This window comes from Pteronotus mesoamericanus, unplaced genomic scaffold (assembly GCF_021234165.1).
Source record: "Pteronotus mesoamericanus isolate MK-2021 breed Mesoamerican mustached bat unplaced genomic scaffold, CSHL_Meso_final scaffold_21, whole genome shotgun sequence".
NCBI lineage: Eukaryota > Metazoa > Chordata > Mammalia > Chiroptera > Mormoopidae > Pteronotus > Pteronotus mesoamericanus.
The window spans coordinates 32413779-32428735 of NW_026555310.1; the positions used below are offsets into that span (position 1 = coordinate 32413779).

General features: G+C 54.3%; 2 protein-coding genes across 2 annotated transcripts; both read left to right on the forward strand.

Annotated features, from left to right (window-relative positions):
* Positions 1–532: 532 nt before the first annotated feature.
* On the forward strand, positions 533–4984 carry LOC129084776 (leucine-rich repeat-containing protein 23-like). Its single transcript, XM_054590975.1, is given in 7 exon segments — positions 533–685; positions 770–776; positions 779–878; positions 1325–1578; positions 2105–2235; positions 2921–3057; positions 4670–4984. Coding segments are annotated over 7 exon segments (1023 nt in total). The 5' UTR covers positions 533–559; the 3' UTR covers positions 4938–4984.
* A 1218-nt stretch (positions 4985–6202) lies between these two features.
* LOC129085057 (gamma-enolase) lies at positions 6203–13333 on the forward strand. Its single transcript, XM_054591485.1, has 12 exons — positions 6203–6289; positions 7338–7437; positions 8421–8516; positions 8670–8728; positions 9035–9104; positions 9546–9679; positions 9904–10126; positions 10973–11170; positions 11873–12074; positions 12619–12727; positions 12891–12949; positions 13223–13333. Exons 2-12 carry the CDS (start codon positions 7353–7355, stop codon positions 13290–13292), a joined length of 1305 nt encoding a protein of 434 aa, XP_054447460.1. The 5' UTR covers positions 6203–6289; positions 7338–7352; the 3' UTR covers positions 13293–13333.
* The last annotated feature ends 1624 nt before the right edge of the window (positions 13334–14957 follow it).

Below are 14957 nucleotides of genomic sequence, written 5' to 3' on the forward strand. Positions count from 1 at the left end.
CCCTCTCCGGAACTGCTTGTAACTGAACGGAATAAGAGTCTGCGCCCTTCTGCGAAGGAGGATCGGGTGGGAGGAGTGGAGACTACGTCAGGCTGCTGTCCCCTTCCCCGTGGGGACAGCGAAATGGGGCTAAGCAGGATGGGCGAGTTAGAAGAAATGAATGGGGCAGGGGTTAGGGATGAAAGGCAAGGGGAGAGATCGGGAAGGGAGGTGGGAAGAACTGGGAAGGGGGAGTCCAGGAAGCAGGGAGACGAAGCTGCTGGAGGAGAGCTGGAGCCGCTGTGAAGGGCAGGAAAGGCCTCAGGGGTCTGGAAAGGCATCCTGAAAAGAAAGGGGCCCTTGGTGGGAAGCGTGGAGGTTGGGAATCAAGATGAGATGTTCCTAGGGGTGAGGAAAGAAGCATAGCTGGGAAGAGATGAGAGGTGACAGAAGGGGTAATACTCCCGTCCCTGTCAATGGAGGTGAGGGAGCGGAGGGTGGGCTGACGCTGAGACCACCTTCTTTCTCAGGACCAGGGCCTGGCTTGATCAGACTCCAGAGCCTTCAGCAGGGAAGAAAGATGTCCGATGAAGAGGATCTGGAAGATTTTGAGCTAGACCAGGATGATCTGGAAAGGGAAGACGATGAGAAGGAGACGGAAGAGGGGGAGGATGAGAGGAAAGAGGAGGAAGCCTTGTCTGAGGAAGTGAGAGCACAGAAATGAAGGGGTCCCAGGGCTAAGGATGGGGTTGGGCTGGAAAGGGGTGCCTGACTCCACTTCCTTCAGCAGTGGATGCCCACCCGCTCACGGAGGACATGATGAAGGAAGGGCTTTCTTTGCTCTGTAAGACTGGTAATGGACTGGCCCATGCTTATGCCAAGCTGGAGGTTAAAGAGAGGTGCGTTTGGGGAGGGATGCAGGAGAGGGCTGAGGTTGTGGGGCCCAGCCTCCTTTCTCATCCTCATTCCTGGGTGTTTTGGCTGAAAGTTTGGATCTCTCTCATCCTGGCCCCATGGGAGGGAAGGATAGAATTTACTTTTCAGGAGCTCTGAGACTCCCTGTGTCGGGGCTGGCCGAGGGACTGGAGGCTGGGAGATGGGATGTGGGGCTTCCTGCTGGACTCCCTCATTTGACCTTCAGAGTGTAAGGTCTCAGCCCTTCACAGACACAAGGTCCTCGCCTACTAGTAAGAACCCCCCTACCTTCTCTTCTCCCCCTCACCTCTCCTATCTGTCACCCGTTTCTCTCCCCATGATAAGCCACCTCCATGTTGCCTCCTGCTTTAGCACTTCTGTCAGCCCTTGCTGGGTTCTCACCTTAACTGTGGCCTCTGCCATCTCCTAGAGATCTGACAGACATCTCCTTGCTGCGCTCCTACATCCATCTGCGCTATGTGGATGTTTCTGAGAACCATCTGACAGACTTGTCTCCACTCAATCACCTCACTCACCTGCTCTGGCTCAAGGCTGATGGCAACCGGCTGCGGAGTGCCCGGCTGAACGAACTGCCCTACCTGCAGATTGCCAGTTTTGCCTATAACCAGATCACTGACACGGAGGGCATCTCTCATCCTCATCTGGGCATCCTGAATCTCAAAGGTAGGCCCTTAGGATGGGCTACACAGATTCTTTCCTTCCTAGCCTGGGGCCGACAGAGGTGGGCAATGTGGTCCTTGGCTGTGCCACACAGCAATTTACATTCATTCAGCTATTCATTCAGACACATTATGATTCATTATGGCAGTTGTATGTACTGGAGAAAGAAATGAACAAAACGTAGTCCTATTCTCTTGCAGCTTACAATCCAGGTGGGGGTGACAGACAAAGAACACAATTAAGTAAATTTATATGCTAAGTTAAAAGGAGATATGTGCTATGGAAAGAATAGATCAGGGTAAAAGAAATGAGTGGGCAGGCACAGGTGACAATTTCAAACAGGTGGGCAAGCATCATTGAAAAGCTGATATTTGAGCAAAGCCTTGTGGAAGGTGTTAAATCTGGACCTGTCTCTTCTCATATTCACCTGACATTAGAGAGAAGGATGCAGAGTCTCCCAAAACTCAGGCTCTGCTGCTAAACATTTTGGAGTGGCCATTTGAGCTCTTGACACCCTCCTGCTCCTTAGGGAACAATATCAACATGGTGACAGGTCTGGACCCCCAAAAACTGATGAGTCTGCACACACTGGAGCTTCGAGGGAACCAACTGGAAAGTACACTGGGAATCAACCTTCCTAAGCTGAAGAACCTCTTCCTGGTAGCTCACTGGGTCAGCGGGTGGTTGGTGCAGGGAAGAGGGCATGGCACTAGCGTGGGGCCTGGATGCCTGGCTTCTAGTAGGCTCAGCTACGAACTCTATGATCATAATGATAATTGGTATAATTTATTGAGCCCTTACTTGATGCCAGATGCTGTGGCAATGCAAAGTTAAAACAGACGAGCTGCTGATCACCTACCAGGGCTGATAATACATAATACAGGGTAATACAGAAATTGTTTTGCATAATGTGCCATAACTTAGGTACAGGCATTAGGCTAAGGAGGCCATTTAAATGTTTAATCATTTAGATCCTTGAGCTTCCTCCTTCCAGGATGTTGCTGAAGTCATTTCTCCTCAGTAGAGCAGTGGGGCTCTTAGACCTGGGCAGGGGTGGGGGGGATTTGTTGAAGCATGACCTCCTTAATCAGAGGTGGCTTTAATGGATGAGCAGTCAGTAGGGGGTTACTGCTGACCTTTCTCTGGACTGGCAGCTTCTTCTTTTTGATTTCTTTATTTGCATTACCGACCTCTACCTCCTTCCACTCCCCTCCCACACCCCTCCCCATTGATCTCTTAGACTTCCTCTTTCACTGTATCTCTTTCATTGCATCTCTTTCCAACTTTTCTTCCTTCCTCATCCCTCTCTCCCCTCCCAATGTGTCTATTGTATCCTGGAGTCTAGGCGCAGAACCTGTTGAAGAAGGTGGAAGGCTTAGAGAACCTAAGTAATCTCACTACCTTGCACCTTCGAGACAACCAGATTGAAACTCTGAGTGGCTTCTCCAAGGAAATGAAATCACTGCAGTACCTCAACGTGAGGTATGCACCCCCTCCAGGCCCCACCTTGCTCCTACCCCTGAGCAGGAGCAGCTTTTGACCCTGACTCCAGAACACCCTGCATTCTCCCTTGGCCCCAATCCCCCAATCCTAGCCCACTCCAAGAGTCCCACCTCATCCTCCATCCTGATCCTCATCCCTCCTTTCCTTACTTTCCTCTGTGTTCAGTCCTAATTGCACACTGAGATCTTTATAGTCTGAGACCCCCAATCCTTATGCATTCAATCCATGGTTATTGAGAATGTGCCATGTACCAGGCCTTGTGCTGTGCTTCAGGAATATTGAAAGGAATCAAAGATGGTCCCTGTTCTCAAGGGACTCAGTCTGGCTCCAACTCTATTTTTGCGGGCCTCTCCCTTATAAAAGTTTCTACTCTACTTATCCTTCTTCTGGATCCTAATTACCTTCCCATTTCCTGCCTCTCTTACCCTGAGCCCCACCTCTAAGTCCCCCTTACTGATAAAAAACCAAAACAAAACAGAACACAAAATGTGCTGAGATGTGAGCAGAGAAAAATATTTGAAAGGAAATCTCTAGATAGAAAAGCATTAGGGATCAGGGGCATTTTCTTTCAGCCACTCTTATGTGATGGAAGATTTTATGTGTGTTGATTAAGCAAAGATGTAAGGAAACTGTCTCCTTAGTCAACAGGGCCCCAGTCAAGGCTGGCAATGGAAACAGAATCTCCAAGTTGATGGAGAGGTGGTGTCATCTTGAACCCCAACTCCAACCTTAATTCGTGGAGCAATCTCTTGCTAATTAGCTCTGCCACATTGGTCTGGTAGGGTGGAGAGACTTCTGTTTTCCTGTTAATAGTCTAAACAGGGATAGTGGACCCTTCCTTCTCAGTGACTGTTCACTAGGGACGCTTGGAAGTAAGTGCAGTGGAGACGCATTGTCTCACTGGCTAGGAGGTGCTTCTGGGGCCAAAGATGCTAAACTTCCTGCAATGCACAGGACAGGAAAGTGCACGCAGTGCTCCCAGTGAGAAACACGGCATGAGGTTCAGTGCCTCCACTTAAATAAGGTGGAAATATTTAAACCTGATTTTTTAAAGGCTTGGAGCAAAAACACAAAAATAAACACAGAATACTGTATAATGAGGCATGTTAGGAACTTGTTCCTAATGAAACTTGTTCATCAGCCTGGGAGGTCCCAGTCTATCCCTACCTCTCGGTTCCGTTCAGCGGGGAACTGATATAGCACCCACCACCTTGAGCTTCAATCCCAGTTCCTTCTCCACTGGCCCACGTCCTATCTTCCAACCTCTGATTAGGTGTCATTGACACAGAAGATTTTCCCCTCGCTCCCTAACTACAAGACAGGGCTGTGACCTAGGTTGGCTGCTCCAAAAGGATAAATATGACACATTACAGAAAAAGAATATGGTACTTAGGGATTCCTTGAAGGGCAGAAGCAGGGCAGGAGTGGAGCTGGACAGCACCTCTGCAGCAAGTCGGGCCATGCTAAGCAGGCCAATCGATAGAGGCAGTGTTTCTAGGGAAAGTGGAGCCCACAGAAGATTCCCCTAGAGACCCCATTCCTAGCAGCTGGCCTCCAAAATCCAGTGAACCCTTCCTGACGGTACTGGCAGGGGCAATATGATAACCAACCTGCGGGAGCTTGCCAAGCTTCGGGACCTGCCCAAACTTCGGGCCTTGGTGCTGCTGGACAACCCATGTACAGATGAGAATGACTACCGCCAGGAAGCCCTGGTGCAGATGCCACAACTGGAACGTCTGGACAAGGAGTTCTTCGAGGAAGAGGATCGGGCTGAGGCCAATGAGATGCGCCAGAGGATGAAGGAGGAGCAGGAGGCTGAGCCTGAGCACTATGAGGAACTGGAGCAGCCACAGATGTAGAAGCAGTCCTTCTAGCCTTCAAGGATAGTAAGGAAGCTGGCAGGGAGGCAGGGGGGCAGGAAGAGGAGGTCAAGGGCCTGGTATACAGGCGGAGAGAGGAGTTGCTATAGGAGGAGATGGGTGAGGAAGGGAAAAGGCAAGGAGAAGGGAAAAGGGTGTCTCGCAGCGAGGAGGAAGAACCAGCAGGACCTAAGAGGAGCTGAGAAAAGGCTTAGGAGATACATCAGAGAATAAGGGAAAATAATTGGGGTGGCAGACAGAGATGCTGGTGTGGGGCAGGCAGCCAAACCTGACCTAGAGCGAAGATCAGCTGGAAAAGGCCAGGTCTAGGGCAAGATAGTGGTGGTGGGAGAGAGGTGGTCGGTGGCATATGAGGGATGCAGCTGAGCCTAGCAGAGAAGGCAGAAGAGAAAGATCCTGCACTAAAAATATGAAGCTGAAAATAACAGGACAGGGACTGGGGGAAGACAGGAGGGCAGGGTGAGGCAGAAAGAGACTGCGGAGATGAGCCCAGGAAAGTATAGCAGCTGGACACTTGAGATGGGGGCAGAGGCAGCAGTGAGAACGCAGTAGGGTCCAGAGAGTTTACTTCCGTCCTCTTCTTCCAGGGGATCAAAGATACTGGCCCCAAGACCTGCGAGAGCTGCGTTAGCAGTGGTCATCCCCGCGCACATCCTAATCCAAGACAGAGCACACCTTCTCTCGCCCTCGACCTGGGGATTTGTCACCGCCTGCGGCCCAGGCCCGGCGGGCACCTAGGCAGCAGGGGTGGGAGGGCCTGAGCTCTGCCCGAGCCTAGTAGCCGGCATCCTTCAGGCCGGTCTGGTGGGAGCCAAGCCTGGACGGGCCCAAGGGATGCGGGGAGAGTTGGCTGCAGAGGGGCTGCGGAGGCGGGCTAGGGTGTCAAGAACAGCTCTGTTTTCGAATAAAGAGACATTTTGATACTCTTGGGCCAGACCGGGTTTATGAGATACGGAGTCTGTCTCGGGCTTTCCTGGCCGTGGAGGCCTCGGGACGCAGATTCCTCGGTAAGGCTGTGCCAATTATCTCCCAAGGGGGTCGAGGCGTGGGCAGGAGCTCGCGAGGGCGCCGGGAGAGGCAGGCTCTGGTTCGCCCCCAGCCCTCCCCCAACACCTCCGCCGGCCCTCCACCCGCGCTCCGACGTGCGCCTCCACCCGCGGCTCCTGACTCATCGGGGGCTCCGGGTCACATGCGCCCGCCCGGCCCTATCCGCGCCTCCCCCGCCCGCCGCCCGCCGCCCGCCCGGGAGCCGCAGTCGCCGCCGCCACTCCCGCTCTCTCTGCGCCGCCGCCACTGCCGCCGCCGCCGCCGCTAGAGTCTGCAGCCCCGAGGTGAAGCCCCGGCCGGGCCCCTTCACCCCTCCGGCCCAGCCCCTGGCCGCCACGCCCCCGCCCCGCGCCCTGGGCCCGCGTGCAGCTCTCCCCCGGGCGCTGCGCACCAGCTGTCAGCGCGTCTCCCCCGCGCCCGCCTTCCCCGCCTTCCCAGACCGCTCCTCTCGGGTTCTGGCTGCCGCCCCCTCCCCATTTGGGCGCCAGCCCTGCACCCGGGCCTTCCCTTCTCCCCGCGCCCCGCTTCGCCTCGGGTTCCATCGACATGAAGTTCGGGGTCGCTCCCGGCTGTGCGTTTTGATCCTGGCACGTCCTCCTTGATTTGCATCTGGGGAGATGGCTTCCCCCACCCCTCCGCAGCGTCCCCGGACTCCTCCGGAGCGCCCCTCTCCCACTCCCCGCAACGTCGCCCCTCCCGGGGCGGCTGGAGGACGGGCCCAGCCCTGCCGCCCCCTCCTCCCTTTCCGCGGCAGCCCCCAGGGACGGCGCGCCTTTCCCAGGATCCTCTCCCCAGACTTCTTTACTGTGCATCTGTGGGGAGAGGGGCTGGGACCTTGGCGTGGGGGCTGGGTGTTGAGTTGGGTGGAATGGGGGCCCTGCAGGAAAGGCGTCGGTGTTTAGACTACTCATCCTCTTCTTGGCTCCGAGGAGAAAGGCAAACCTGGCAGCCATTCTGCTCAGAGGAGATCTGGGGGAACCCCACCAGCTGGCTGCCGAAGCTGCTGAGGGGATGAGGGAACCCCTTCCCGGCCCCTCTACTTCTCACTGCGGTGTCCCCCCGACCTCAGTGTTGGCTCTAACCCCGCCTCCCACTGCAGTGGCCTCCCCCTCCTCACTGCATTAGCCTTCTCTCCCCATGGGAGGGGTTGGGGGGAACCCCTTCTACAGCCTCTACAGCCTTTACGGCCGGCGGCGGCAACCTGCTCCTCCCCACCCCCTACCCACTGCAGTAACCTCTTTCCCATCCTTCCTAGCCTCTGGCCCCTCCCATTGATCTCAGGCTCCACCCCTCTAAGCCTCTTACCTTTCTCCTCACTTCCTTCCACCCAAGGAGATCCCAGCCATCATGTCGATAGAGAAGATCTGGGCACGGGAGATCTTGGACTCCCGTGGAAACCCCACGGTGGAGGTGGATCTCTACACTGCCAGAGGTACTGAGAGGGCCTGGACCAAAACACAGTCCCTCAACGCCCACCGCAACCCCACACCCCAGTGCTGGGTTTGCCCTGGCCAGGGATGGGGAGTTTCCTTGATTTCCAGCAGGGATGGGGTGCTGCGCCAGGCTCATAGCCTGGATTGCGGGGTTGGATCCCGTTGTCCAGGAGAGCTAGGATACGCAGGCCTCCGTGCTCTAGTTTAGCGCACGATGCATGCTCTGCCTTTGCATGTTTGTGGATGCACCTGTGTGTGCGTGCGCATGAATAGGTAACTTCAGTTGACCTCAGTGGGGTGAATAAGGAGGCCTTTGCTTGTGAATCTGCCTTTGTGTGTGTGTGTGTGTGTGTGTGTGTGTGTGTGTGAGGGAGCAGTGTGTGTGTCTTAGGGAGCAGTATGTGTCTTTGTGTGTATGAGGGAGTAGTTGTGTATTAGGGAACTATGTGCATGTGTGTGTTAGGGAGCAGTGCAGTATTAGGGAGCAATGTGTGTAGTGTGTATTAGAGAATAGTTGTGTATTGGAAGCTGCATGTGTGTGCATGCGTGTGTTAGGAAGCAGTATATGTGTGTGTGTGTTGGGGAGCAGTGTGTGTCTGTATGTGTGTGTATTAGGGAGTAGTGTATGTGTGTGTATTAGGGAGTAGTTGTGTATTAGGGAGCTGTGGGTGTGTTAGGAAGCAGTATGTCTGTATGTGTGTGTATTAGGGAGCAGTTTGTGTCTATGAGGGAGTAGTTGTGTATTAGGGAGCTGCGTATGTTTATTGGGGAGCAGCGTGTGTTTGTTAGTGAGCAGTTTGTGTCTGTGAGGGAGTAGTTGTGTATTTGGGAGCTGTGTGTGTCTGTATGTGTGTGTATTAGGGAGCAGTGTGGGGAGAAGGCTGGATGTGGCATGCCGGAGTTTAGACCTGGAGTGCTAAAGGGACCCCTGGTCCCCGTAGTGTCTTTCGCTCTTCTTCCTTACTCCATGTTCCCCTCCCAGGTCTTTTCAGGGCTGCGGTACCCAGTGGAGCCTCCACTGGGATCTATGAGGCCTTGGAGCTAAGGGATGGGGACAAACAGCGTTACTTAGGCAAAGGTGAGGCCCTCTCTCTTTTCCAAGCTCTCTCACCCCTCAGCTTCACACTCCTACCTCACACCAGTCCCCAAGCCTCTGCTTGCACCCCTTCTACCCCTTTTCCCTCCTCGCCCTTCTGACCTGCCCCAGCCTGGCCTCTTTGCCTCTTCCTAGGTGTCCTGAAGGCAGTGGACCACATCAACACCACCATCGCGCCAGCCCTCATCAGCTCAGTGAGGCTCACTCTTTGCTCGGGGTGGCAGAACCAGGGTCCTGGAAGGAATCCTGGGTCAGGGGAGGAGGAAGAGGAGGGAGGAAGGCCCACCCCTTGGGAATCATGGTTACCAAGGGAAGGGCGGGAAGATGACCCCTTACTGCCCTCTGCTCCCATGGGGGCTTAGGTCCCCTGATCCAGATGGGCCACTGTCACAGGAACTTGGCTGGACCCTGGCGGATGTGAGCCTGTGTGAAGGGGGCCCTGTGTCTTAGCGCCCAGCTCCATTCTGGCCCCGGGTGATTGATGGTGGCTCTGCCCACAGGGTCTCTCCGTAGTGGAGCAGGAGAAGCTGGACAACCTGATGTTGGAGTTGGATGGGACTGAGAACAAGTGTAAGCGGGGGCTGGGGAAAAAGTGGGGAGGCTGAGGGCGGGCATGTGTGGAGCAGACAGAGAGCTGAAGGGGCAAGTGCAGTGGGGGCTTCTTGAGGAAGGACTTCTTCCATCCTCCCCCCAAAATCAGAAGAAGATGAGTTTAACTGCAGTGGCGGGGAGAGTAACATTAGGCAGAGGAAACACTCTGCAGCATAAAGAGAAGGGAGTTGCCAGGAGACAGCCTGGTCTTGGGGTGTTTAGAAATATGTGCAGTTCTCTGCCCTTTCCTGTCACCTTCTCCCCACCTGCCCTATTTCAGGAGAGCATGGATGAGATATTGCAGGAGAGGAGGGAGGAAGGGGTCTCCTTCACTGGCTCCTTTGCGGAGTATAGGTGGAGGCAAGGGCTAGAGGGGGAAGGGGACATTTTTGCTCAGTGCCTTTCTCTGTAATCTCCCAGCCAAGTTTGGGGCCAATGCCATCCTGGGTGTGTCCCTGGCCGTGTGTAAGGCAGGGGCAGCTGAGCGGGAATTGCCCCTATATCGCCACATTGCTCAGCTGGCTGGGAACTCAGACCTCATCCTGCCTGTGCCGGTGAGCACCGTGCCATGTCTGTGCCTCTCCCAGGGGTGGGGGCTGGGGGAGCATGAAACCTTGTGAAGGCTAATGGAATGCAAGGGAATTGGAGCAACTAAAGAGAAAGGATGGGGACATGAGGCTCAGAGTCTGGGAAGCTGGGGGAAGTTTGGGGTCTTGGGCGAATATTCCTGGGGTGGAAAGGAAAATGCTCAGTGACTTTTCTGTCCTGTGGCTCCCAGGCCTTCAATGTGATCAATGGTGGCTCTCATGCTGGCAACAAGCTGGCCATGCAGGAGTTTATGATCCTTCCAGTGGGTGCCGAGAGCTTTCGTGATGCCATGCGACTTGGCGCGGAGGTCTACCACACCCTAAAAGGGGTCATCAAGGACAAGTACGGCAAGGATGCCACCAATGTGGGAGATGAGGGTGGCTTTGCCCCCAATATCCTGGAGAACAGTGAAGGTGAGACCAGGAGCCCCGCTCCCAGCTCCAGACCATTGGGAGGGGCCACACACTTCGCCAAGCCCTGAGGAGTGAGGGTGGATGGTCTTTGACTCCTGCTAGAGTTCAGAGGTGCCACTTCTTGGAGTGGCTTCCAGAGAGTCTGCCAAATTCACGTGCAGGCCTAGGAGAACAGTCCTCACCTGCCCAGCCAGGTTCGTTGGCAAGTGTAAGTTCTCACTGGAGCTTCTGGGAGAGCAGGAAGGTGATCTAGGTCCCCTGTGGGATCCACCAGAACCTTTAACTCCATAGGGTTCTCCGTTTGATGAGACCCACCAAACCGCAGGTAATCTATTTCAAATCTATCCCATTCTCATCTTGACTTCTTAGGCCTTGAGGATCCCTAACTTTTCTCTGCTCTGGGAGAAACTGCTTAGTGAATAGGAACAATGACCTGTAGTGGCTAACTGCCTGCATTTGAATCTTGACTTGAAAACGTACTGGCTGGTGATCTTCCTTATTTTCTCCATGCTTTGTCTTTCCTATCTGTAACATGGGAATACTCGTAACAGTATCTACTTCATAGCACTATTGTGGAGATTAAATGAGATCATACATGTGAAGTACTTAGGTGACATACTTAGACCTCAACAAATGACAGCTATTAAAGAAACATTGTCATTAACAAGTCCATCCTCTGCCTCCCTGGAAGGTGGCCTGCTGTTTCCAGAGCCGGAATAACCCAACGAGAACCTTAGCCAGACTTCTCCACAGCGAGTCCTCTGCCACTGCCCTTCATTTCTTCCTTTCCCTCATTCCTCTCTGTGTGCCCTTCCTGCTCATAACCTCACTGGGTTTCGTCTCCAGCCTTGGAACTGGTGAAGGAAGCCATTGACAAGGCTGGCTACACGGAAAAGATCGTCATCGGCATGGATGTCGCCGCCTCAGAGTTCTATCGCGACGGCAAATATGACTTGGATTTCAAGTCTCCTGCTGACCCTTCCCGCTACATCACTGGGGACCAGCTGGGGTCCCTCTACCAGGACTTTGTCAGGGACTATCCTGGTGAGAGCAAGGCGGGGTGTGGGAGAGAGGGCGGGGGAGGGCAGGCGGCCAGCAGGGATGTGCTGGGCCAACTCTGGACCCTATGGGGTGCTGATTCAGGTGCCAGGCGGAGGGGTCCTAAGAACCAGGGATGGGATGAAGAAGCCTCCTGCAGAGCCTACGCTTTGTATGTAGTGTAAGCGTGCAGGTGCCGGTGGTGAATCTGTTCCATCTGCTTTGGGCCCTGACTAAAGTCATGGGCTCTGAAGCTCCTGGGGTCATGCGGAAGGCTTTGGAAGAGACTAGGAATGCTGAGAGGGTGACTGGACCTGACAGGGAACAAGCACATTTCAGTATTTTTGATGGATAAAATTGTGGATGCTAGATGGAGCTGGCAGTGATATGTGAACAGAAGGCTGATGAGGAAGTGAATTATCCTTCAGGTCTACTAAAGGCTCTAGATATAAGTTGCTGACTGAAGGATTTTGGTTAGTAATGAGGAAGGGCTACCTAGTTGTAAAAATAGGAAAATGCAGATAGGTTGTGAGGAAGATTCTGAACCTTTGTTTTTTGAAAGGTTTATAAGTGAATCAAGGTAAGAATCAGGGCAGGCTTATTTAGGGACAGGGGAAGCAAGATGGGCAGGCTCAGTTAGCCGGGGGATCTGGCCATTTCAGGGCGTCATGCCTGCCTGGTGCAGAGCCGCTCCCCCTCTCCCTGCAGTGGTCTCCATTGAGGACCCCTTCGACCAGGATGATTGGGCCGCCTGGTCAAAGTTCACAGCCAATGTAGGCATACAGATTGTGGGCGATGACCTGACAGTGACCAATCCGAAGCGGATCGAGCGGGCAGTGGAAGAAAAGGCCTGCAACTGCCTGCTGCTCAAGGTCAACCAGATCGGTTCGGTCACTGAAGCCATCCAAGCGTGAGTGCCTCCTGGTTCTCTCCTGCTCAGCCCCTGTTTCTCAGGGCCCCTCTTGCAAGGGATCTAAGCCTAATCCTGTCCATAGAGGCTGAAGAGAACAGGGAACCTGGAGTCACGTTCATAGCCCTCAGCTCTGCTCTTTCCGCCACTGCTTCTCTGCTCCCTGCCCAGACAGCTTCCCTCCAGAGATTTCTTTTTTTTCAAGAGAGGGGCTGGGCCCAAGCCTCTTCATTTCATTTATTTATTTATTTGTTTATTTTTAGAGAGCAGGGAAGGGAGGGAGAAAGAGAGGGAAAGAAACTTCAGTGTGTGAGAGGTGCATCGATTGGTTATCTCTTGTCCCCCAACCGGGGACCTGGCCACAACCCAGGCGTGTGCCCTGACTGAGACTCGAACAGATGACCTTTCAGTTCTCAGGCCAGCGCTCAGTCCGCTGAGCCACACCCGCCAGGGCCAGATATTTCTTCACACGGATCGATGTTGGGGCTGGGAGGAGAGTGCCCAGTGTGAGGGGCTGGAGGTCAGTGCTGACCTATGGATGCAGGTGCAAGCTGGCCCAGGAGAATGGCTGGGGGGTCATGGTGAGCCATCGCTCAGGAGAGACTGAGGACACGTTCATCGCGGACCTGGTGGTGGGGCTGTGCACAGGTCAGGTGAGTGCAAAGGAGAGCTTTGTGCAGTTGGTGCGTTCTAGGCTCAGGTGGGCCTCTCTTTCCAGGTGTTTGAGGGTGTCAGGGGAACTTCAAGGGAGTATAAGTTTCCTTTCAAGCAACGAAGGGGCAGCCACTGAGCTCCTTATCTTTCTGGATGTTTCAGATCAAGACTGGTGCCCCGTGCCGTTCTGAGCGTCTGGCTAAGTACAACCAGCTCATGAGGTGAGGGAACCTGGGGAACGGAAACCCAGGGCTCGGGGGTAAAAGCTGTTTGCTCACCTTTCCATCTCCAGTTCCCTGGCCAGCAGACATCCAGAAAAGACTGAAGGGTGGGTTGACCGATGGCCTGATGGTGACTCCTATAGGTCACATGGGAAAACCAGGGATGCCCACACTTGGGCCAGGACATGGGAGCAGGTGGTCTGAGGTGCCTAGAGACTGAGGGCCTCCTGGAAATGCTTACTTGACATGTCCTTTCTGGCTCATCTCTCTCAGAATTGAGGAAGAGCTGGGAGATGAAGCTCGCTTCGCAGGACACAATTTCCGCAATCCCAGTGTGCTGTGAGCCCTCTACTTGCCTGGAGACTTGGACCGCCCCCCCACCCCCCACACCGTCCTGGAACCCCTTCCTGTCCTGCTCTGTGATATTTCACCTCAGACACCCCGGCTGACCTGCTGCACTGCTCCTGGGCTTGACCCGCTTTCCCGCTCTGGGTTCCACGCTCTTCACTTCTTCCTTCCCGCTCTCTCTCCTCAAAGACTGGCCACAGGACTGAGGATCAAAAGGGGGTCCATGGAAGGATGACCAGGGTCTGTGATGGGAGCATCAGGGTTGGTCGCTGAGATGTTTAGAGAGGGGCCATGTGTCACTTGTGCTTTGTGTTGGTTCCATGTGTTTTCCATGTTGCATATGAGCCAGGCACTGCATGGTGCTGAGGTGGAGGGAGGTGCTGGCTGCTGGTCATGCCTGGCCTAAGGTTTTACTATGTTATTTATTTATTTATTTATTTATTTATTCATTTATTCATTCATTCATCCTATTAATTAATTAATCATTCCCTCATAACTCCAGGGCTAAAAACTGGCCTGACTGGAGGTGGGAGCACTAGTGTCTGTATTTCATGTGGCTGTAGATCCCGAGATGGCCTGGGATGGGAAGTCTTGCTGGAATGCTAAGGGTAACGGACAAGGGCCCTGCTGCGCTCCTTTGTGTGCGCCAACCCTTCGCTGACACCTGGTGGGGCCAGAGGTGGGGCTGTGCACCTGGGGGCTCTTCCCCAGAGCTCTTCCCAGCTCTTCCTTCCCTGTTCTTCCTCCAGCTGCACCAGAGCAATGTCTCACTCCCTGTGCCATGTTCCACAATTGCCACCGCCTCTGTGGCACTGAAACAAGCACCGCCATTAAAAAGTCTGAATCACAGTGCATTATTGTGTCGGAGGAGTCTTACTATAGTCCACATGAGGGGGGAGAGGATGGAGCACCAGGAAGGCAGTTGGAGAAACTGGAGAGCAGAGCTGGGAGGGCACACGCACAGGCGGAGGACAACAATGAGAACACAGATGGCAAGATGATGACATTGCCTGCCCCACCGCGGCCAGGTGAGGTTCAGCTTGCCTCTGCCTTCTCAGCGGCATGCTTGGCCCCAGGACCCAGGTGAATTAGGAGTTCTTACCTTGGTGCAAGAACTCCTAAAATTATAAACCGTGTTGTGTTTATGTGTGCTTTGAGGGAAAGGTGTCCAAAGTGTTTTCAGATTCCCAAAGGGCCTTGACCAAAGAAGGGATGGCGCTGTGAACTAGAGCAGCTCCCATACCAGGCTTCTCCCAAACCAACTCCTGTCTCTTCTGAGATGGAACAGCATTGCGTGGCTGTCACTCCCTGCAAGGTGGGAAACCAGGGACAGAGAATGGTACTAGGGGTTGTAGAGGAGGGCCTGAGGAAGTAGCCCTCCAGTAAACTGAAGATTCAGGACCTGAACTACTCAACAGGCTCCCCTCCCCACAGTTGGCTCAGCCTTCGAGGAGGGTGCCAGTGTGCGGCTGGAGACACACTACAGCTCTTCAGCTCCAGTGGAGCCCCAGAATTGAGATGGGAACCCAGAAACCCACGAGGGGGGGTCTACCCGCTTCGGTGCTTTGCATTCTAGGGGCTGTGGGAAGCTGTGGCCACTAGAGGGAGTCAAGGTCTGCAGGACACCATACTGGAGCCCGGCTAAAGGCGGTGGGAGGGA

Bases quoted from the DNA above. Each gene is read 5' to 3' on its own strand.
- LOC129085057 (XM_054591485.1), top strand. From the start codon at position 7,353: ATGTCGATAGAGAAGATCTGGGCACGGGAGATCTTGGACTCCCGTGGA. The intron at 8,729-9,034 runs GTGAGGCTCACT...CTCTGCCCACAG, and splicing joins CGCCAGCCCTCATCAGCTCA to GGTCTCTCCGTAGTGGAGCA. The intron at 12,728-12,890 runs GTGAGTGCAAAG...TGGATGTTTCAG, and splicing joins TGGGGCTGTGCACAGGTCAG to ATCAAGACTGGTGCCCCGTG.